At 41.1% G+C, this 24,354-nt stretch overlaps 1 protein-coding gene across 1 annotated transcript in view; it reads left to right on the plus strand.

The window, feature by feature from the left end:
• The first annotated feature begins 543 nt into the window (after positions 1-543).
• The window catches only part of LOC149251735 (uncharacterized), a 56,645-nt gene continuing 32,834 nt past the window's right edge, over positions 544-24,354 (plus strand). The window contains exons 1-3 of the mRNA XM_089453976.1: positions 544-777; positions 911-992; positions 1,464-1,603. Of these exons, the coding sequence (XP_089310102.1) occupies positions 544-777; positions 911-992; positions 1,464-1,603 (456 nt within the window). The remainder of the gene's footprint in view (positions 778-910; positions 993-1,463; positions 1,604-24,354) is intronic.

A 24,354-nucleotide genomic window follows, 5' to 3' on the forward strand; every position in this document is an offset into this window, starting at 1 on the left:
CCATGAAGAATAGTCATGTCATGTAATTAGTGTGAAAGTAATAGAATTGTGGTACATATTTTCCTTTGTTGGGATGTATCCATTGATAGCAATGTTTATCAAACACATCTAGACGAATTGGAAATGTAATTGCTCGTGCCGTAAGCTGAGAACTCCCCGTGGCATTGTTAAGGATTTTGACGGAATCTCTGACATACCCCAAGATAAAAACATCTGATTAGGCCATCGCTGACCACCCTATTTCAAACGAACGTGCCCAACCGCGTAGCTCTATGCTTCGATTTCTAAAAAGCATTGACCGACGATTGACAGTGTCTCATGCAAAACACAACGTAACCGTGAGGATTAATTGCGTGGTAGAGATCAGCCTGGAAGGCTTGGAAAGGAAGAAATGGGATACATGAAAATTCATCTCATTTTTAATCTCAATACTGAAACCAAATCACACTTCAAGGAGGATTAAAGTAAAGAAAGAAGGAATTCAATTCAGAGGAAGAGGGAGGACCAGATGCAACAGACTCTGAATCTGGGAAGTCCCTAAACATGCCTTTAGATTCTTCCAAGACTTCTACTGCCGCTGTTCACAATGATTGCGAGGTGGCAATTATAGAGACACCTCCTGACTTTCTTCAGCCGACCAGAAAGAGAGCAAAGACTGCCGGCTCGGTGAATGATGAATGCTGCATCTTGGATTGTAATCCAGACGAGATTGTTGCTGTGTCAGAGACCACTGGCAATGACTCAGAGGACTTGTCGATAACTGCCGAACGCGGGCATGTATGGTTTCATTCTTGTGCTCCATTGCTCTACTGTTAATTGAAGAATGTATAAGGTTTGTGTGTAGCCTATCCATACATAAAATGAGTTAATATAAAATGTATATTGTTGCTTTATTTGTTCATGTTTGTAGCATGCCAAATGGCTGACATTTCAAATTGTTGCGTTTGTGCCACTGTACCGTGCAGATTTTGGAAACATTTTGACCATTTCAGGTTTTTTCCCCTGTATTTAATGAAGAAAATGCTTCCTTCCACGATTGATCATTTCAAGTTTTGCCCCTCTTTTATCAATGGAATGCTTCTTTTAACTATTACATTGATCAAAATTTGCATACAGTTTATAGAAAAAAGATGGACTGCAACAAACAGCCTCTATGAGCTAATAACACAGCCAGTTAATAAGATTTAAGAGCATAACCGAAATCGTCAGACATGCAAAATAATGAGTATATCAAAAATAAGTTTGAGTACCACAGAAGTAAGATAAGAACCAACTGGCCTGCACGATGTCACGCGGCAGCAGGGATCAAGCCTGGGCCTGTATTGACCCCCATCCGTCAATAGTCTACTTAGGAACAATGATGATGGGCTCCCACTCATTGTTGCCCTGTTTGGGTTCAGAAGGTTTCTTAACCTCAGAGATGGCCAAGGGTAGTTGTGGAAACTTGCTTTTCTGAGGGGCAGGCAGTGAGGCCAACTATGGTGCCTCTCTTGTGGCTCACAGACAGAATGACCAGCAGAGTGTCAGGGTTGGCCTTCAGACCCGTGAGACTGAATTGAGTGAGCAGGGGAGTTACCACAAGGTTCTCTGTAAATGGTTCAAGGTGCAATGCTCAAAAACTTGAGCAATTGGCGCAGGTTCTGAACCTTTGCTGTAATCTGCAAATGGAGATTTGCACATATCACTTAGCCGTCATATTAGGTGAAGTCTTTACTATGCCGGATTCTTTTAAAACAAAAAATCCTTTTCCAATGAAGAAGAAAATTTCTCTTCTGATCATCCGCTACTTTGCATTGAAGTCAACAACCCAAGGAATTTCACCTCCTAAAAGGTTGGTTTTTGAGGATATGGGAAGAGAGAAGCTGACTGTAGAACTTAGAAAACTATGCTTTGGCTGATATGACAAAATCACAAAACTAGAACAAATTCTCTATAGTTTCCTTCTTGACACACAATGGGCATCTTAGCTAGGCTACCTCAAAGTGTTGAGTGCTGGCTTGGAGCTAGGTTGCCAAGGGCCAACGGCCAAGTGAACAATGCCTTTTTTGGCTCCAGAAAAGGCTTCCAAATAGATCTGAGCCTACAGAGCTAAGTTTACTATTTTGATTTAAGTCTCCATAACTTTTGATAGAGATTTTCAGGCATAGCTGCATTATATCTTGTTTCAATTGATGCGTCAAACTTTTTGGCTCCAGAAAAGGCTTCCAAATAGATCTGAGCCTGCAGAGCTCAGTTTGCTATTTTGATTTTAGTCTCCATAATTTTTTATAGAGATTTTCAGGAATAGCTGCTTTATATTTTGTTTCAATTGATGTTTCGAACGTCACTTGGGTTGATCTTCAGGATTGTATGTACTATGAATGATAAGAAAGATAGCAACGTGGCTTGCTTATACATACAAACTATTCAAGAAAAGAAAATCTATAAAATAATTTTAACAAACAAATACGAGAAAAAGGAAGGAGATTTATTAATATTGGCATCCAAGAGAGCCGGTGTACTCACCACCATCTATATGCATCAATTGGCATGTATTGCTTGAAGGCCTTAGCATAATTCCTTCTCAAGTCCCTTCACCAAGCTATCAAAGCTGGTAACCTGAGCTTGATGAACAAATTATTCGTGATAAGGGTTTTGACCCATTCCAAAATTAAGAAAATTCTTCTTTTAAATCTGGTTAGGGCTGAAGCCTTCCACTCCCATGCTTGAGCATCAAAATGGTTCGTGACTGTTTTGATGCCTCACCAAAACAGATGCTTGGCTGAGAGCCAGTGGTTTCTACTAGAGCTTTGCCTTTATAAGCAGGACATGTGACCACCAAATGGAGTGTTATTGGAGGAGAGTCATGTTTTGAGGATGCGACCTTTACAATAGGGCTTAGTCTTGAGAACGTCTCATGCGTTCTAATACTCTTTGCAACAAACATCCCTGTAATCTCTACATTGGCTAGAGTGTTGACAAGAGTTTGAAGATTTATATTTTTCCAGGTATTTTTACTCCAAGGGGATCTAGAGGCTATTTGGTTTTTGAGCAGTACATTCCATGCTTCTTTTCCATCAATTACTTGGATGATCCATTTTGCACAAATTACCTAGGCCTGAGTGCATGCGCATTGTGTGAATGATTCCCTTTCCTCCCCATTTTCTCCGTAGACAACGCAGGTTCCAATTAACTCAATGGCAGCCTTTGTCCAATTGGAATTAGCCCGATGAAAAGTCATGAGAGTTTTTCTAACCAGCCGATCAATCTACAACTATCTAGATAATGGCAATGATCAGACAACTTCCACAACTACAAGGGCTCATCGAACAATGCAAATACATATAATATAGATTTCACACTATCCGGAACAAAGCCAACTCTCTTCATATACATATTTTCTCTTTAATCTATCACAAAAACGAACTGTAGTAAGCAACAACGAATTCAATACAAATAGTGTGCATTTTGATGCACCCACACTATCATATTATATTATATATGATCATGAGAAGTGGTAATTGACAAAACCCAATAGGAGTATTATCATGCATGTGTAACAACTAGGATTTTGGCGTAGATCTGGAATTTAATATCCAAGTTCATTGGTGTATAATACATTTATCAATTTTCTTATCAATCCTTTGAATAGTTGTATCATAGAGCTCTTTGTGTAAGTCTTGAAATGCTAAGGGAATCCCCCAAAATTAAAAAACTCTGCCAGGTTGCAGCCAAGACCAAACTTGAGTAGACAACCAGGCATGGATTTCTCACTGGTTTTGCCTATAATGTTGGGTTTTGGCCTGTTACCACAAAATTTAGTAGCCTAGTGCAAAGCAGGTCACTGGGCACTCCAAGTTAAGGGAAACATTGCGATCAACCACCACTGTCACCTTAATTGTGTTCCCTTGCTGTTCTATGGATGGATTTATCCCAAGGAGGCTCCCCCAACAGGTCTTAGAGATTAAGTAACCTAAGGACACCTAGCTAAATATCCTCTAAGGAATCTATTAATTAATTATTAGACACCAAGAAATATGTTCAATAAGGCAGGTCTCTGGGTTAAATGAGGTAGTGAGTTCAAAGAACCTATGGCTAAGTCTAGAGGGCTTAGATAAATCCTGAAGATGCTCAAATATATTCCAAACACATGGTACCTTAATTAAGTGATTGTTATTATATATTAGGGTTTAAAATAAAGTCAATTTACAACATATGAAATTCAGAACAATAATAAAAATAGCCCACAAGCGATGATAAACACTATACTATTAAAAGGAAAACAAGGAAAAGGTCAAAGCAACTTTTCAATGGCTGAAAATGCACAAAACAGCTATGAAACCTTAGAAGTCAGATCTATAATTATTGCTGAAAAATGCATAAAAATGATATTTTCCTTATTCAATTTAAGAGATGCAAGACCTAACCCTAGGACTATAACATTTAAGGTATTTTATGCTATTTAATATAGATTTTGCTATAATCTAACCCTAGTTTAGCAGAAAAAAATAAGAAAAAGGTAAAAATATTAAAAGATTGACACACAAAGGCTAGTGCCTTATCAATCTTGGGTATATGGATTCAAGAAAGGGCAAGGTCAAAGGTGGAAGACCTTGGTTGGAGTGAGCAAGAGGAGGAAGCCTCTCAGTCAAACCCTAGCGATTTTCAATTAATCGGAGATTTAAGGTCAAGGAATGCTATTTTATATTTTCTTGATGGATACTCGGTGACAAATCTTGCAAATTAGGGTTTCTATGAAGTTTCTCAAAGTGGTCAACAACTTAGTTGTTGTGTCCTAAAGTGTCATTAAGAGCGGTTGGACATCCTTTTTAAGGTGTTGGAGAATTCTCAATCGGTCCCTCAAGGAATAAAAAATGTACCTAGGAGAAGACATCTAAAACATATCCTAAAAAATCAAGTGAGATCATCATCATAGGTAAAGAAACCATAAAAGTATCACAATGTACCATATTTAATGCAAAAGGCACAAGAGTACTTCACATAGGCATCATCTTCAAATGTCTTCCTAGCTTAGGGTTTGTAAACAAATCACCATGCTTAGGTATGGGAGGGTTATCTAGAGGTCCTATTAGGTGCTTCCAACCTCAAGGGGATGAACAATTCCTAGAATGACCCATTAATCAGTAGGTGTAAGTGAACAACTGTATGGTGGGGGTTTTACTTCATAGAAGCTGCCACCATCTTTGTACTAGTTATGTAATACTATAATTCTTGAGCATTATAATGTGAAGAGGGAGAAATCTTGGAACTTGAGTTACCCCTATCCTCGACCTACCACATGCCATTATGTGCCTTTTTCCTTAATGATTTTCTTTTTCCTACATAACTTGGACTACAAGCTTTTTATTTATGCATCATTGCCCTTAAAGATGAAGTGGTTTATTGCTCATTAGGTTTGGGATATCGATGTTCCTTTTATTTTAATTTCCTCATGCATTACCCAAGAACTGGGTGAGGCCTAATGATGGGGGTAGTGCTTACACTAGGATTTTGTCCATGCACTTCATATTATCCTAGCCAACATTTTTCATTTTATCATCTTGGATCATGCTTTTTCCTTTCTTTATGCTACATCAACCTCTTAAGGCAAAAATTTTGGGCCCCTACTCATGAATGTGGAAGTCAGGGAAACAATTTTGGTAATAGATAACAATCAAACTGAAGATTGAGAAATAAGACTAGGGGAAGATGGAAAGTAATAAGTATGGCTTACCATGGCACACAACACCAATTGGTGCCCCTCTTAGACAATGGTCTAGGAATAGGGAAACATCCATCAAGAAGGTGCAAGGCCAATCTAGGGGTGTCATGTGGTCTTTGGGGTATGTCATCTTTCTTTGTAACATCCTATCTTCATTGAGCAATGTTTCAGGCTCTAGAGGGCGAGGAGGTTGTCATCATCAATGTTGAATCAATCCCAAGGTCAAGGCTCTTCTCAAAGTGGTCAACATCTTAGTTGTAGTGTCCTAAAGAGTCATTAAGTGTGGTTGGACATCCTCTTTAAGGTGTTGGAGAATTCTTAATTGGTCCCTCAAGGAATAACAATTGTACCTAGGAGAAGACATCTAAAACATATTTTCAAATCAAGTGAGATCATCATCATAGATAAAGAAACCATAAAAGTATCACAATGTACCATATTTAATGCAAAAGGCACAAGAGTACTTCACATAGGCATCATCTTCAAATGTCTTCCTAGCTTAGGGTTTGTAAACAAGTCACCATGCTTAGGTATGTGAGGGTTATCTAGAGGTCCTATTAGGTGCTTCCAACCTCAAGGGGAGGAACAATTCCTAGGATGACCCATTAATCAGTAGGTGTAATTGAACAATGGTATGGTGGGGGTTTTACTTCATAGAAGATGCCACCATCTATGTACTAGTTATATACTATCATTCTTGAGCATTATAATGTGAAGAGGGAGCAATCGTGGAACCTGAGTTACCCCTTTCCTTGACCCACCACACTGCATTGTGTGCCTTTTTCCTTAATGATTTTCTTTTTACTACATAGCTTGGAGTACAAGATTTTATTTATGCATCATTTCCCCTTAAAGATGAAGTGGTTTATTGCTCATTAGGTTTGGGATATCAATGTTGCTTTTATTTTAATTTGCTCATGCATTACCCAAGAACTGGGTGAGGCCTAATGAGGGGAGTAGAGCTTACACTAGGCTTTTATCCATGCACTTCATATTATCCTAGCCAATATTTTGCATTTTATCATTATGGATGTAATGATCCTAAATAGGAAATACAAATGATAACAACAAATACTCTACGCAACAAAATACAAAAACGAAATGTTCAACAGACACCCATATAAAAACTATAAATGGAGAACTTTTGAGCCATTATATTAATTTTATGCAAGACGAATATAATAGATGATGGAACGGTGCACTTGGGCTTGTCTCAATGGACAAGAAGGACCAAACCCAGGTAGGAAAAGGGCTGAGCTAAAGGCTGCCCACTCTGCACTACGCCGCCCAGAAAATTGTTGCTCTACTGAAGTTCGAATGGCTAGAATGGGTACTAAAACCACCCAGGAAATTATATCATTTTAACCCCAAACTCCTTGGCCAAAACCCAGAAGGAATTTTAGCTGGTTTTGCCTTTGGTTTTCCGACCCCCTTGGAGCCTCACCCCAACTATGGTTGCCAAATTCAACCTGCTGGAAACTGACTGCAAATCCACTTGCAAACTCCTCCAAAATGCTGGGTTTACCCTTGCTATCCAACTCCTAACTCCCCGAATGAACTCTTGGCCCGACCCAGCTGCTCTCCAAGCACCACGAAATTCTGCTGTGTGGCCTCTGTGCTGTCTCTCAGCCCAAAAATGCGAATTGCTGGAATGTTGGCTCAGCTGGCTGAAAGCTCTAGTGAAAATGCTTGTCCAACACTGCTACCTCAGCTCCCTCACCTCTTGGCAAGCTGTGTGATCCTTGCTGGTCTCAAACTCCCTCTACGTGATTCCTGGCTGCCCAGAAATACACACTCCCTTCCTCTGCGTTGTTGTTGATGTGTGTCACTACCCCGAAACTCCTGAAAACTCTTGTAGAACAGCCTCCCTAGGGCGGGCACGGATGGTCCCTCGAAGTAGAGGTTGAATCTCCCGCATGAGAGACTTGTGGCTAAACAATCGGTAGACTCGCTAAACAACAAAGTGAACAAATGTGTGTTTGTTTGCAAATGTCAAAGATGAAAACAAAATGAGAGTTGATCTCTCTTTATAACTCCTTGGGCCCCCTTAGCCTCATGTGGGCCCCTCCATCCACCCATTCGATTTTCCCTCCAAGCATATCGAATGGCTAATTCGAACTCCTATGTGGGTGGCCCCCACATTCCACTGGAAGCTAAATAAAGTCGATTTGGCCCCTAAGTCCCTAAGTTGAAAGTGTGGGGCCCTCTTCCTTAGTCAAAAATGTGCAAAATTGTGTGGCAATGCCCTATTACTAATGCGTTTGAGAAGGGACACGACAGTCCTACCCTCCCAAATGTTGCTTGCCCTCAAGCAACCTTAAAACTGGGTGCTCCAAAATATGCTCACCCTCCCAGGTGGCATCCTCATCTAGCAAGTTCTTCCAATGCACCAAAAGTTGCTTGTCCTCAAGAAATGCCTGAACAAACACCCTCTCTGATTGTGGACCTCCACTATCATTGCAAACTTCACCAAGGTCCCAAATGTGCCATTGGATCGTCCCTGATTATTGTACTATCCTATAGTGAAGGAGTCCCTCGATACCAGGATCCCAAGCCAACCTGATCAACATGAAGCCCCCCTTGCTCCACTCACTATCCTTCCAAATATGGGCATTAGAACCCCTGTGTCTATCACCAATAAGTAGAGCATCCTGACGATGTAAAACTCTGCCAAAATCCTCATGAAGCTGCTCTACCGAATAGTCCACCCCATGCACTCTGATTGCAGGCCCTTGAAGATACAACTCAATCGCTATGCGAATGGAGCCTCTCTTGTAAGAGCTCCTCCTGGAATCCTCTTGCTGGCCATCATGCCATGTTGATGAAGTCTCCCACTCCCTTAGTGAATCACTGAAACTCGATAGAGAATCTTGATGACCCTCCCCTATAGAAACCAGCTCACCCCTATGGGTATATGAACTACTAAGTACTATGATGCTAAGGTACCATGCCCAACGCAGCAAGAAATTGTCCTGCTGACCTCGCGACACCCTTGTCATCAATAGCTGTCTAACATACTCGTACTAGAGTCTCCTCTCAGATAGGTCTCAGCCACAATCTATGTGATGATGGAGGTTAGGCCCAACCTGCCAAAGCAACCCAATAGTGTCAATGCCTATCCCTCCATGGCTGGCCCCAATCTTTAGCAACAATCTACCTCGCCCTATGGTGAGGGCTTCGGTGATTCCCCATGTGTTTGTCTGTGAATGAATCAATTCGCATGTTATCCTGCCCATGCTCACTGAGGAGTGGAGTATCCCACCAAACCACTGGATCCCTGGATCCCATAACCATACTAGAGGTCCACAACCCCCAATCCTCTTTGCCTGTCGTTGTGATATGTTGCTAGATGTTGGGACTCCTTTATGCCCCGTCTTTGACTCCTGTAGGTATCAAATAGGTAGGCACCGAGCATCAAGAAACCGTGTGGTGAATAACCAACTGCTCCGCACCTGCCAAATCACACAGCAAGATCTACTATTTCAACTCTTGATGAGGTACCCTGGTCCTGCTGGAAGCCTAGGCATCATCCTTCCAACAAGGGCTACCATCCCTCGCACCTCATGCTCACCTAATGTCTCAAGTTGTCAAGCTGGAAAAACACCATACAACTCCCTCTTGGTCACCTCCCCAAGTGTGAGCCTAGGGGTGGAACATATACTACCTCGATAATCAAACATGCTATCCCTAAGCATGTATCTGACAACTCATGCACCTACCAAGTGTCTTAACTAGAGAGTCTCCTCCCAACCTATGACATGCAGTGTCTCATCCAACTGCCTAGGGTGAGCCTCCCATGCCCGACTGCCTAAATGGAGAGTGTCAAGGGGCAACAACCAAACACTATGTGACTGTAAGCAACACCGGAGGAGGATGGGTGGGTATGTCCCGAAGGGTATGATCAAGAGTTTGCCAAAACGCTGAAGAGTAATCCTACGAATGTTCCTATCTCTGCCTTGGATCTGTTGACAACCCCCTCAAGGCCCTTTCTCCGCTAAACATGGTGTCACCAGATGCTCAACCATGTCCTCATCGATCCTAGGTGAGATGCGTCCAATGGTACACCTACTGCCCCTGTCCATCAGTCTCCTTGGAGGTAACGCTCCAAGTGCCCGCTGCACTGCATCATCTATCACTGCATACCACCCAGTATCACTGCACTTATCAACATGCCACTGTATACTGCAACCTATCACTGTACACCATGGAATACCCCCGGATACAGCCATACCATCCTGTATGTCCTGTGTCCTGCTTGTGTCACTGCACCTGTCACTCCTGTACAGGCCACTGCTCCTTAGTGCATAGCCTTGCACACCACTAGGTGCTATGGCCTAGAATTGGGTCTGTATGCATTAGGCCACATCCCTCTATATAAAACTGGACACTACGACCTAACTCTGTGCAGTCTTGTGTACCGCTACCTACTATCATACCACCCTGTAACATATGGTATCCCACATGTGCCAAAGTGTCCGCCACTTTGATAATGACCCCGCGCATCATGTCCCCTCATCCATCTTGGTAGACCTGAGCACCCTAACTCCACTCTTGCTTGGGGGGATATCTCTGCTGTGCCGATCCTCTGTGACCCTTGAGTCCTAAACCTCAATGGGATAACATCGTCTCCATACAATATTCGTTCTGGTGGCATACCCATGCCACCTCCTCCAACCAGCTCCTGCTAGAGAATGCTAATCATCCTGTGCCCCCATGTGCAACCAACATGCCAAAACAACCAATGGAGTCTACTCACAAACCACTTGGCCACTAGCATCAACTAGAACTCCCCTAAGGAATGCATGCGCTCAAGCATGGGGTTGACTACCTCATCAATTCCATAGCCATCCCTCATTTTTGAGATCGAATAGGAAGCCCCACCTAGATCCCAATGCCAACCTGAGCCTCCAACACCCTCAATGTCTGAGAGCTCCCACTGAGCTTTACTCCGAACTACGACAGTCTACATGAGTCTAGCCCACTCCACAGGGTACCAACTCAGAATCTCTCGCCAACCAAACCCTAAGAGAGGGATCGAATGCACAAACTCTAGCACATAGAACAAGCCCTCCATCCTGCGAGTGTTGTACCCTACGCAACTCATGTCGCCTCAACTCACCATCCTGGTCAACGCATAAAATTTGTCGGGGAGTCTCTGCATCTCTCTCTTCGTGATGCAAAGGTAGTTTAGCAATGTTGCAAGCCCCATCTATATAAGCCTAGAGAGATCTATTATATGGAAGTACTACAACTTTGTTGACGGTTTGTGCATCTAATAGCTCTAAGTCAGTGGTAGGACCCAAAGAATATTGCCCGTCCTACTCCACCATGGGCTCAACATGAGTCACGAACTGACCCTCCATGACTAGCTCACACCCCTCTATGTGCTCTCCATGTTGTTGTAGGTGGTTGTCATCCCGCAACTCTATTGTAGATCTGGGTGCCTCTGTACCTATTGGCTCCTCATCAAGGGTGGTGATGTCTCTTGGCACCACATCATCCTGTCGTGCACTGCTTTAACTTGAAAACTCGGTCACGACCTCAGATATCTCAACAACGAATGCCACCTTCTCAACCGTGGACATGTCTGTGTCTCCTGTCACCTCATCAATGGATGATCCTATGGGTGTATGCTCTACTTTCTCCCCCAAGGTGTCAACTGGTGCTATCAAAGAGGCCTCCAACAATGGTGACTCTTATGCCACACTAGGTATACCAATGTGATCCTCACATTCCCGTGTGTCCTCTGCCTCATGTTCAATCTCCTCCTTAGGCCCCTGATGTCTAAAACCAGGTCTCCACTAGAAAAATCATCTCCTTGACTCATCCTCTAACTGTCTTTGGCCTACCTGCTCTTTTTCAGGAGATTTTGTGCCTTGATTCCGTCGGCTTTCCCCACATAGTGTAGGTCGTTCTATTCCCACAGCTTGTTCACCTCTAGTGTCTATGTTGTAAGAACAAGGATGGATTTGGTCTGACACCTTCCTCAACTGAGCCAACCTCTCATCGCTCCAGCTGATTCCACCCCATAATTCCTGCATACTATATTTCCCTTGAGCCATGGGTAGTGTATGGAGTAACTCGTCACTGTGCATACATGCCCAAATCTCCCATGATCTTACTGGTTACCCACAGCTGGGCCAAGATCATGCTCTGATACCACTGTAATGATCCTAAATAGGAAATACAAGTGATAACAACAAATATTCTACGCAGCAAAATACAAAAGCGAAATGTTCAGCACGCACCCATATAAAAACTATAAATGGAGAACTTCTGAGCCATTTTATTAATTTTCTGCAAGCCAAATACAATAGATGATGGAATGGTGCACTTGGGCTTGTCTCAATGGAAAAGCAGGACCAAACCAAGGTAGGAAAAGGGCTGAGCTAACGGCTGCCCACTCTGCACTGCGCCACCCAGAAAATTGTTTCTCTACTGAAGTTCGAATGGCTGGAATGAATACTAAAACAGCCCAAAAAATTATATCCTTTTAAACCTTGACTCCTTGGCTAAAACCTAGAAAAAACCCAGAGGGGATTTTAGCTGGTTTTGACTTTGGTTTTTCTACCCCCTTGGAGCCTCACCCTAGCTATGGCTACCAAATTCGACCTGCTGGAAACTGGCTGCAAATCCACCTGCAAACTCCTCCAAAATGCTGGGTTTACCCTTTCTATCCAACTCCTAACTCCTCGAATGAACTCTTGGCCCGACCCAGCTGCTCTCCAAACACTGCGAAATTTTGTTGTGTGGCCTCTGTGCTGTCTCTCAGCCCAGAAATGCAAATTTATGGAATGTTGGCTCAGCTGGATGAAAGCTCCAGTGAAAATCCTTGTCCAACACTGCTACCTCATCTCCCTCACCTCTCGGCAAGCTGTGTGATCCCTGCGGGTCTCAAACTCCCTCTGCGTGATTGCTGGCTGCCCAGAAATACACACTTCCTTCCTCTGTGTTGTTGCTGATGTGTGTCATTGCTCCGGAACTCCTGAAAACTTCTGTAGAACAACATCCCTAGGGCGGGCACAGATGCTCCCCCGAAGTAGAGGTTGAATTTCCCGCGTGAGAGACTCGTGGTTAAACAGCCAATAGACTCATTAAACAACAAAGTGAACAAATGTGTGTTTGTTTGCAAATGTCAAAGATGAAAACAAAATGAGAGTTGATCTCTCTTTATAACTCCTTGGGCCCCCTTAGCCTCATGTGGGCTCCTCCATCCACCCATTTTCGATTTTCCCTCCAAGCATATCGAATGGCTAATTCGAACTCCTATGTGGGTGGCCCCCACATTCCACTAACTGCTAAATAAAGTCGATTTGGCCCCTAAGACCCTAAGTCGAAAGTGTGGGGCCCTCTTCCTTAGTCAAAAATGTGCAAAATTGTGTAGCAACACCCTGTTACTAATGTGTTTGAGAAGGGACATGACAATGGATCATGCTTTTTCCTTTTTTTTATGCTACATCAACCTCTTAAGGAAAAAAATTTGGGCCCTTACTCATGAATGTGGAAGTTAGGGAAACAATTTTGGTAATAGAAAATAATCAACCTGAAGATTGAGAAATGAGACTAGGGGAAGATGAAAAGTGATAAGTATGGCTTACCATGGCATGCAACACCAATCGGTGCCTTCTATTTGTGCCCCTTTTGGACATTGGAGAGAAAGACCTCAAAGAAGGTCAGACTGGACTAGGGGTTGGGGATAATCACCAAGGTGAAGCATGGAAATAAGAATACAACCGAAAGAGGTCAATCACCCAACTCAACCCGTGATTCTTACTAATATGCTCCTAAGCATCAAATGAAAGCGCTTGATTACAAACATGATTAATGTACCTTAGGATGGATGACCCACCTTCATCCGATAAATTCATTCCAAATGTTACAAAGCACTGACCGGAGCATAGATGGAGGGCCTTTGAGGATAGCTATCTATAGATCGCATAGGGATGTTGGCTGGCAAGCTGAATAGAATGGGAGAAAGTTTTCTATTGGGGTTCACACACTTTGGTGGGTAACATGGCTCACTGGAAATCTTGGATTCCAAGGCTTCATAGAAGCTTTGGAGGCAATCCATTGTGTTTTCCAATAATACAAGGATGAATGGCAATAGAGGAACGGTGTTTATTTCTGAGCATCCTTTCCGAATTATTGTTTGTTACCCTTACGAAATTTTATTGCCTCTGTTTCTGCTATTCTTCCAAACAAGTATGCTATGCCACTCCAACTTGTGTACATTTAATTTCACTAGCAACCTGAGAACAAGATTTTATTTAGTTTGAAGTTTGGTTTTTACTATTGCATAGATAATATTTACAACTAACAAAACCATGCAAAGATGTTATGGCATTATGCTATAGATAATTGTGTGTGAAACATTTATAGGACAGATGAGAGGATAACCTTTATTTAAGACAATATGATCTTGTCAGTTATCTTTGCAATGTTCTATGAATCATGGGAATTAGATAACTAATGCGAATAGTAGTTTTCATTTAGAATCTAAAGAAACTGATGGAAGCTCAAGGTAAGGGAGTCTTCATATACAGTTGCTTTATAAATTACTGATCTATTTTGTTTTTTGCATGTTGGATTTACTTTTTCAAAATGCTTCTTCTGAAAATGCTGAACACCATTCTTTAAGAGGCAAAGCTATGAAGAATGAATGGTTTTGGCAAATTCACATCCTAGAAGGGAGATGTGTTATTGTTGAATAACAGATTCCATATGCATTAGTAAGAAGGAATTATTTCCTCTCCTATTTAGAGAGAAAAAACAGGTGATATTGTTGAAAAACAGATTCCATATGTATTAGTAAGAAGGCATTGTTTCCTCTCCTATTGCTGATCTATTTTGTTTTTTGCTTCTTCTGAAGATGCTGAACAACATTCTTTAAGAGGTGAAGCCATGAATAATGAATGTCTTTGGCAAATTCACATGCTAGAATTGAGATGTGATATTGTTGAAAAACATATTCCACATGTATTAGTAAGAAAGCATTGTTTCCTCTCCTATTTAGTTTTAGTTGAAATTGTCAAACACGTGTGCATTGTTAGAGGAAAAGTTATTGTAGTGCCTAGCTAAGGCCTAATTGTACCAAATTTTGCACCCTCCAAACTCAGTTTCAACTCTCCATCGTTATATGTTTTTCAAGTTCCATAACTAAGTTGCTGAAGGTGACTTCATGAATGCACCTTTCAGATGTTGACCTTTATGCCACCCTCTTGAAAGCATAATTTCCAAACTCGAATTTGAATTAGGCATCACACAAAAAATTCAGATGAAAGAGAATCAATATGGAAATCATTCAATACTATACATTTGAAATAGTGTTTTGCTTGAGAAAAATATGTAATTTTGTGGTAGAGCAAGATTAGGACATTCCAACAGGTGTGTGAGTTTCAGGGTGAGAGTGTCGGCAGAAGGAAAGAGAAGCTTGCATGAGTTTTAGGATGAGAGTATTGGTAAGAACAGCTTGTGCAACCACACAACTTATACCAACTTCACCACTTCCAATGGCACATGCCTCTATAAATAATATGACCAGGATATAACCTTCTGTATAGAGATCCGTGTGAATTTAGAGCAAGAGCTTTTTACTAGCTGATTTTTCCTTGATCATTGTAAAGTTGAAGTCATATGGAATTTAGGCATTTTCGGACTGAATAATTGAGCTGAATGATTAAATTTTCAAATTCTTGAATTCTTGGGGCTGATTCAACTTAATTTGGTAACTTCTTTTCCAAGGAAAACCTTGCAGGAAAACATTGGGCACTTCCCTGCATTCATGGATGGTACCTGGTGCAAAATTATTGACTTTGGTTAAGACCCCTGACTTGATAGGGACATCAATCGAGGCACGCAACAAAGGCAGCCAACTTGGGGAATTGACATTGAGACTTGCATGAAGCTCAAAGCACTCAATCTCTCAAACTAGTTGACCAAGGAATTTAAATTTCGTAACTATGCTTGAAAGCATCTATCACTTTGTGCCATGTCTATATTAAGTCTATAATATATATATGTTATAGTAGAATGTAAGAGGAGGTCATATTCACATGGAAAATCATGTAGAGGAAATTGTATGATGAGCTTGCTAATCATATACTTTGAGAGGAAGAAAACAGATGAGAGCAATTTGAGTATTTATTGTAAAGGATAAAGTATCCTATTAATTCCCACTCAAACCCAAGCCTGCTTGGATGCAGGAGTGGGAGTGAAAGTGACAATTCTCAGAAGCTTTTGAGTTAGGAGCATTTTTGGGAGCATTTTTTATATAATATATATTTTTATATATTTTGATGCATATATGTCAACAAAAGCACGTAGAATGATGGATTAGTTATAAAAAGAATAAAAACGTGGATTAGATCAGTGTTGAAAATATCGGTATCGGCAAAATATCGGCGAGGGTCCAGAAAATATCTTATCGGCAATATCGGCAAAAATATCGGCAAAATATTGGCAAATATCGGCAAGCATAAAAAATAATTTTTTCAAATTTTTAAATATAGCCGATATTTTGCCGATATTTTCCGATATTTACCGATATTTTGAAAATATCGCGATATTTTCAAAACAGAAAATATCGCGATATTTTCTCGGCGATATATCGTTTTGCCGAAAATATCGCGATATTTCCGAATATCGCCGATATTATCAACAATGGATTAGATCATCAAACCATATAACATCAATCATCTAGTAGTTATAATCTTCATCAACCTCAGGTCCACAACATCTCGATTCTTATCAACCTTAAAGTTTCATAGTTTCAAAATTCAATATATAACATTTGTCATCACTAAAATTGTACTTGTAACCATTACCAAACTATAAAACATGAAATGAAATGTTTCACGAAGCATCATATTCATAATTCATTACCAATGAGTTATAATTTCCAACTTCAAAATTCAAACTTAAATTGTCATATATTGTTTACAAAAAATACCATAATAACTATGAAAGAGTCAATAGTTATAAAAAGTACTAGAAACTAGAAAAGACAAGTGAATCTACTATCTACCAAAATTTCTTCTTGCTGCGAGAAACTCCTAATTTATTTTCTCATGATCTATGAATAATGGGAGTCTCCTCCCACATAGTTTGACTTTGCAATGGTTGTGAACCAAGTCCAGAATCCAAAGGCACATGACCTCCATGCAATGTTGAAAATGGATGTGGCAGAAGAGCTAGTGCAACTTGAGCCCTGCTAGTGGATGGGGGTGGCATTGTTGATGATGTTATTGTTTGATGACTGTCATCCTCATTGTCCAAAAGTTCTACTTCAAACTATTCTAAATGTAAGGATCCATCCTCCAAATTATTTGCCTCTGGGTCACTATCCCAAGTGATATATTCTCTATCAAATCGAGCCCGTTCACAATAATGTGTCAACAACCTCAAGTTTACGTAAACCAAGCTTTCTACTTGGTTTGAGTGAGGCAGTTTCTTTTGACATTGTGGATGAAGCTATGGATGATCCAACACCTCTCTGTAGAAGAAGTATTAACCACCTGTGAAAGCACTTTAACTACCAATTTCGCCAAAGGTCCCCCAGAGCCATACATGTTCCACCATTCAATAGGATCTTATCCATCTCTGTCATCGATTGCATGAAAAGTACCAAACATTCTAGTTTGATTGAACTATTTTCTTAATTATCCACATAATGTAGCAGATTCCTCCCTGTTCGGGACCAACTTGTCTAATGCTACCATGTACCCATTTTGTACCTCTGGATCTATATGGGGTTTTCTCCTAACCCCACCCCAAGTGCAGGTTTGGCCAACCAAGATGGAGAGTAGTATTTTTGCATAAGGGCATATTCGAAGGTATGGAGTGGAACATTAATATTATCCCACATTTTAACCACATGTTTGTGAATATGATCATACAAGATGGCGCCTTTCAGCTAAACAATATCCTTGATTTGCCCTAGCATGCTATCCATTTGCTCATACACCTCCCTAATCATCGACACATATGTATCCGCAAAATGAATCATATTATAATTGGGCTTGGTGAACTACAAAACATACTTCAAACTCGCCCAAAACTGACCATCAAGAATAGTGTCCTCCACCTCTTGAAAATATTCCCAGTTAGATGTGGTTGCAACCTTGTCTTTTAATACTTTCCATACTTCACTTGATACCATGCTAGCCAATGCCTCTTTTAACTTCAAATGGTTCTTGTAGGTGAGGTAATAGCTATCAAATCTAGTATTTGCAATCTTCAATAGCTCCGACCTTGATTGACTGCAGAAAGACCATGGGCATTGCTATGAATGGTAATAAATCTTATCATGTACTTGCATATCTTGTACAATGAACTAATCCATTTGTATCCAGATATCCAAACCATATACCCATCATGTTTGTTGAAGCTTAAGATTCTTGCCTGCAATAAAATGAGGGAGGAATGGGATAGAGTAGGAGAAGAGGGCATCTAGATTCTAGTAACTAGTTTCCACTTTTAGATTTGATAGATTCATTCAACATATAAAAAACACAAATGTTACATGGAGAAAAAAACAAGAATGGGATTGGACCCTACCTCTTTGTCTCTCCAATAGTGGTGGAAGCGTTCAATCTCCCAAGCTCTCACAAATGGTGGCCTTCAATCTCCTTACAAGCTCCCATAATCTCATCTTCTCAATCCTCTCAAATCTTCTCTTCAAGGCTCAAACCTTCTCAATATCTTTCATCAACTCATAAAATGATGTTAAGTGGGAGGGGAGGAGGCCTTTTATTCCGCTTGGCCCTCCCATTTCCCTCCAAAAACCAATAGAATCCCAATCTAGGTCGTGTGCGGGCTAAAGGATCAGGAGTTTTTTTTTTATTGCTAGGGAGCATGCTCTTGGAGCGCTCTTGGGAGTGTTTTGGATGCTGAGGGAGCGATGCTCCCTGAGCACTCTTAGAACCTTGAGGAGGCATTTTTTAGGCCGCAGGATCGCACTCTCAAAAAATGCTCCCGAATGGGAGCATTTAGGGAGCATGTTCCTTGAGCATTCCTGTTCAGAGCACGTTGTGGGAGTGGGTGTGCTGGGGGGCGGTGCGCTTCCTCACAACCCTGCTCAAACCAATTTTGCTTGTTGGACATGTTTTATGTCCCTTTGGCGATGGAGGAAAACCAACTCTGATAGGTCACACACCTTCCCTTACACAAAGAGACAGAAGGGGCTCTACACTTTCCAAGGTTTGATCTTGGGATGTTACATGGCTGCACCCCATCTCAAGAGAGATTTTGACATATAGATAGAATTCCATTTATGAACCATGTTATTTCTTTCGTGGTTGTTTCATATTTGATGAATTGTTATTTGTACTTCTGATTCTACTGTTCGTCACATGGAAACACCATGTCCCAACCATTAAGCCACAAGAAAGCTTTTTGATATATATATAGAATTTCATAATGAAATATGTTATTCTTTTTCTTCATTGTGTCATATTTGATGAGTTGTTAACTATATACTTTTGATTCCATTATACACCTACTAGGATTTGAACTTGGGCTATTATATAGCAACACCTTGCCCCAACCACTAATCCATAATAGAGCTTTTTGACATATAGATAGAATTCCATGAAAGAATTGTGTTATGCTCTTTCTTGGTCATGTCATATTTGATGAAATGTTAGTTGCATACTTCTAATTCCATTGGTTGTTGACCCTAATGTCCTTATTTTGGAGTTCTATTTGATAGAAATCTCAGAGATAGATCTAGAAAGTGACACATCATCTTGGAGCATAAAAAATCCTAAATTGGTACATGAGGAGATTTTGCTATCAGAAATTGTGTGAAAAAGATACACTTCAACATTAAAAATATCCATATTATTTTGGAAAGGGGCATGTTACCAATCAAACTAGTAGTGTTGCTAAGGTCCCAACAACTCGCTAGATGGGTGCAGACAACACAGGGACCCAATCACTTTGGCCCAAGCCCCTGCTATTTAGGTCTTGTTACTGCTCAAACTAGTAGGGGACCTAAAGGGGATGCCTAAAGGGAAAATGCTAGACCAAGGGAAACAAATGGAGACTTAGCCCATTTTCACCTCAGCTAATTCTCCCTACTATTTACAGATTTTCACCAATGGGAGGAGACTCGGTATATTATGGAGTCAACAATGAAGGATAAATTGATAAGTGGATGTGGAGTGGCCCAAATAATCCTTTTCAAGAAGAGGTTGAAGAATAAAGCTTGTTTGCTTTCTAAGCAAGGTTCAATGTCTTCTAGGAGAAGGATTGGAGGACTTGAGGGTTAGATTTAGGGAATGTGACTTGTGAAGGGGTTTCCTAATCCCTAAAATCCTTGTTGAAATTGGCACCTCAAATGGTTCCTTGAAGAATTATCTTTTCAAAGGAATGGGACCACACGGGACCAAGCGGAACCAACCTAGGTTAGGAGGTAAGATTTTAGCAACCAATGATGTTCTTAACCCAGAAAAGGAGGGGGAAAGGACCAAAGGAAGAATTTGCATTTAAAGGTGTTGACTTGATCCTATGAGGCACTAGCCTTCAGGATATTATGGAAAAGTTTGATCTTGGAGCTAGGGCTTGGCTTTTCTCACAACTCCACCATCAGAATGGCTTCAAAATTGGAGGAGGACTTGAGGAGACATTAGCGTAAGAGAGGCTAGGAGATCGAACTTTTTGGAGGGCTATTTTGTTGGGAAAATGATGCCCTAGGTGACCCAACTTGGCTAGACCTAGGAAAAGGTGAAAAAGAGTTGATTTTAAGTGACCATCTCTTGGCAGATAAGTGCCTTAGTCTTGAAAAAATGGAGTCTATGATAAATATGAATGAGGACCTTGGTTCTTACTCAAGGAGGCCTCAAGACTACCTCACTAGCCTTCTAGGACAAAGAGAAGCAATCTTGCAGCTTTTATACTTCGATGTGCAAAAGGTGATGGCTTATCAAGATGAATTCGTTGATAGAATTATCCCTAGGAGATTTCATTCAAATTACATGGCCCATACATTGAGAGATGTTATATAGAGACAAAATTCCACAATTTAAGCAGTAAATGCATGCAACAATTAGCCCTAAAAATAACGAAAATCCCAATCCAATGTATATGACAAAGTAAAACAAGAATAGCATTAAAAACATGTACTTACATGTAATAGAACATATCCAACCATCCACAATTTGACAATAGAGAAGCTCTAAGATAAGATAAACCAAATCAACACATCAAAATTCATCCATAAAGCTCCAATTCATCCTCCAAGAAAAAGTGCGAAATTCTCAAGAGAGAGAAGAGATCCAATCCAAAGTGATGATGAGCAAATGAACTCATATCACTTGTATTTATACACTAATAAAGAGTTCGAATTAGTCTCCTTGGCCTAAATAAGCCCCAAAAATAAAATAATGTGTTAATAATGTAACTTTTGGTGACAAGCCCACCAAACTAGCTCACATGTGAAATAATAAGCCTCTTAAGAGGTAACATGATGAATAATACATCTCGTAGGGCCCTCCAAGAGGTCTGATGAGGTCCATGGGTGCCATAATGACGAGTAGGACCCTCAAAAGTGATGGAAAAGGGGTTGGCCCCTTGTTCTCCAAACAATAGACCTGTGGTGCTCCCAATGGGTGTGGGGCACAATAATAACCTCATGGGATCTCCAAATGAGTCAAAGATGCCTGTAGATTGTCTAGAAGGGGTATGATGATGGTGTAGGGGATGGAACATCATCTTACAGGTCCTGGGTCAGCTGCCAAGTGCATGGGACATTTGTGGGGTTGGCTGGGCAAAGGTGAACTATGTGCATCTTCCTCGTCCAATAACAGTATCTTGGGAAATTCTGACCAACCTTGGGGATCCATGGAGTGTTGTCTACTGCTCTGGAGGCCCTACATGTGCCAATGTAGCCCTCTAGAGGGTTAGGATCTCGTACAGGGAGACCAAACTCAAGATGGAGACCATCTGCAATCCTACATAAGAGCCAATGCATCCCCTAGCCTTCGAGTACAACAAGTCATTAGAGAAATCGAGTAAATGAGCTTACCAACCATGAACCACAAGTAGGGACTTTATAATGGCCTGCCCTTCCATAATGGGCTTTGGGATGTGCCAATGTCTCCTAAGCTCCAAATGGGGTTAACCAAGTATCCTATTAGGTGGTTTCTACTTCTAAATGGGATAGTATGTTCAAGGTTCATCCTTTAAAAGGTGGTGGCATGTGACAGATAGGTGAATGAAGTAGGGGATGAGAAGGGGTAGCACTGGGCCACATGCTGCCGTACGAGGGTAGCTAATAAAAGGAAAGCTCTCACTTGGGTTTATAACATATAGGAGGGAGTAATCGCGGTACATGAAGTGCCCCGGTCTTGGTTTTTCCACCCTTCTTTATATGTCTTTTGCATTTTTACGATTTTCTTTGATTAACTGCTTAGGGCTCAAGGGGTAAGAGCATGATGCATAAGATATAGCAGTGCATACCCCCTTTTAAGGTAAGGTGGTTCATTGCCCACTAGGGCATGGGACAATTGTGGGTTCCTATATGATGAAGGAGGCTCATAGAACTTGTAGGAACCAAGGCAATGGCAATGATGATGGGGTAGAGCTCATGTATTGGATATTGCCCACCTGCTAAATATATTTGCCCTGACCATCTTTTTCATTTTGTGGTACATTTTCTTGTTGAATGTGGCCAAATATGCTTTTGTCTTTCTTTTTAGCTGCATCAACCTCTGGGCATCATTCCAGGCCTGACCCATGGTGCGGACAAGGGGTAGGGGCGAGCTAACCCTATGTGGACCTAGTGGAGGAATGTGGACCCAGGTGAGAGAAATGATGAATGGGGTAATAATGAGTGGAAAGGGGGTAACATAAGAGGATAAGGGAGCGGGACTACGCAAACAAAATTGGAGTTTCCCATAAAATACCATCCCTAAAGCTAAATTGTCAGTAGAAGAGATCCCATAGGAGTAGAATCCAAGGTTAATATCCAAAAGGGGTCTAGGGGACATGAGCATAGACCTAGCCCATTCTTTCTACCGAATCCCACCATTAATCCATGCCCAGAAGTTTCCATGATAAGCAAACTACAATACTCAATTACCAAATGACAAGGCATACCTTTAGGTTCGGGAGGCCCACCTTCAAACATATGATCGTGGCAGATGGGTGAGAGACCACATGGTTGGCTCAGGTAGTGGAGAAATGGAACAATGAGCTCGTTGGTGGCTACAAGGGGTTGCTGGCTTTTAGCTGAGGACCATCTTGGAGAAAAAATAATTCTTAGGGATATCACCCACAAAATGGTGGGTAATAGGTCCAATACCCCCTAAACAACCAAGGGAGAAGTCCCTAAATTTACCCCTAATAACTCTGGTGCAAGACCAATTTTGTATATGGAGTCACTTACAGAGGAGATGTTCACTTATACCTGTTTCCAAGTTGTAAAAATGTCACTGTAATAGCAGAAATATAAACAAAAAATATTAATAGCCAAATCTCACTGCAAATATGGCATGTAACCTATGGATTTTGGTTTACACTTAAAATTATAACTAGAAATATAATTATCTTTTAGTTTGGGTCACTAGTTAAGGAGGTATGGCTTAAAATAACTTCTTGTCTTGTGTAGCAAACTGAAAAATATGCATAAAACATAGGGTCAACAAACTAATTTGGGGTTTACAACCACCCTGTTACCACTCAAATTAGCAAGGGGCATGAAAGGGACTACTAAGGGGCAAATGCTAGATGAAAGGGCAACAATGGTGGCTGAGCCCACTATCACCTCAACTAAGACTCCCTACTATTTACGGACTTTCACCGATGGGAGGAGACCCAGTATATAGAAAGTCACTTGTGAAGGATGAATCAACGAATTGATGTGAAGTGACCCTTATAATCCTTTTCCATTAAGGGATTTAAGATTAGAGCATTCTTGCTTGTTAACCAAGGTGCAAAGATTTCTAGGATAAGGAGGTGAGGATTTGAGGGTTAGGTTAGAGGAATATGCCTTGTGAAGGAGTTTCACAATCCTAAAATCCTTATTGGACTTGACTTCCCGAATGGTTCTTGAATATTTGACTTTTCAAAGGTGTGGTACCACACGGGACCAAGTGGACCCAACCTAGGTTAAGAGGCACAAATTCAGTAACCAATGATGTTCTTTAACCCAAAAAAGGAGGCGGAAAGGATCAAAGCAAGAATTTTCACTTAAAGGTGCCAAATTGATCCTATGCGGCATTAGCCTTGGGGATACCAGGGCAAAGTTTGATCTCGGAGCTTGGGCTTGGGTTATCTCACAACTCCACCGTCGGAATGGATTCAAAATTGGAGGAGGCCTTGAGGACACACCAGTGCAGGAGAGGCTAGGAGATCAAACATTTTGGAGGGCTACTTTGTTGAGAAAATGATGCTCTAGGTGACCCTACTTGGCTAGACCTGCAAGAAGTTGAAAATGAGTTAATTTTTCAGTGACCACCTCTTGGTAGATCAGTGACTTAGTCTTGGGAGAATGGAGTCTAGGATAAATATGAATGAGGACCTTGTTTCTTAGTCAAGGAGGCCTTAAGACTACCTCACTTTCTTTCTAGGGCAAAAGGAAGCAACCTTACAGCTTTATACTTCTGCTTGCAAAATGTGATGGCTTATCAAGATGAATTGATTGATAGAATTAT

This window comes from Pinus tabuliformis, chromosome 7, assembly GCF_031772625.1.
Source record: "Pinus tabuliformis cultivar Carrire ecotype Pingquan chromosome 7, CPIR1, whole genome shotgun sequence".
In the NCBI taxonomy this organism is placed as follows: domain Eukaryota; kingdom Viridiplantae; phylum Streptophyta; class Pinopsida; order Pinales; family Pinaceae; genus Pinus; species Pinus tabuliformis.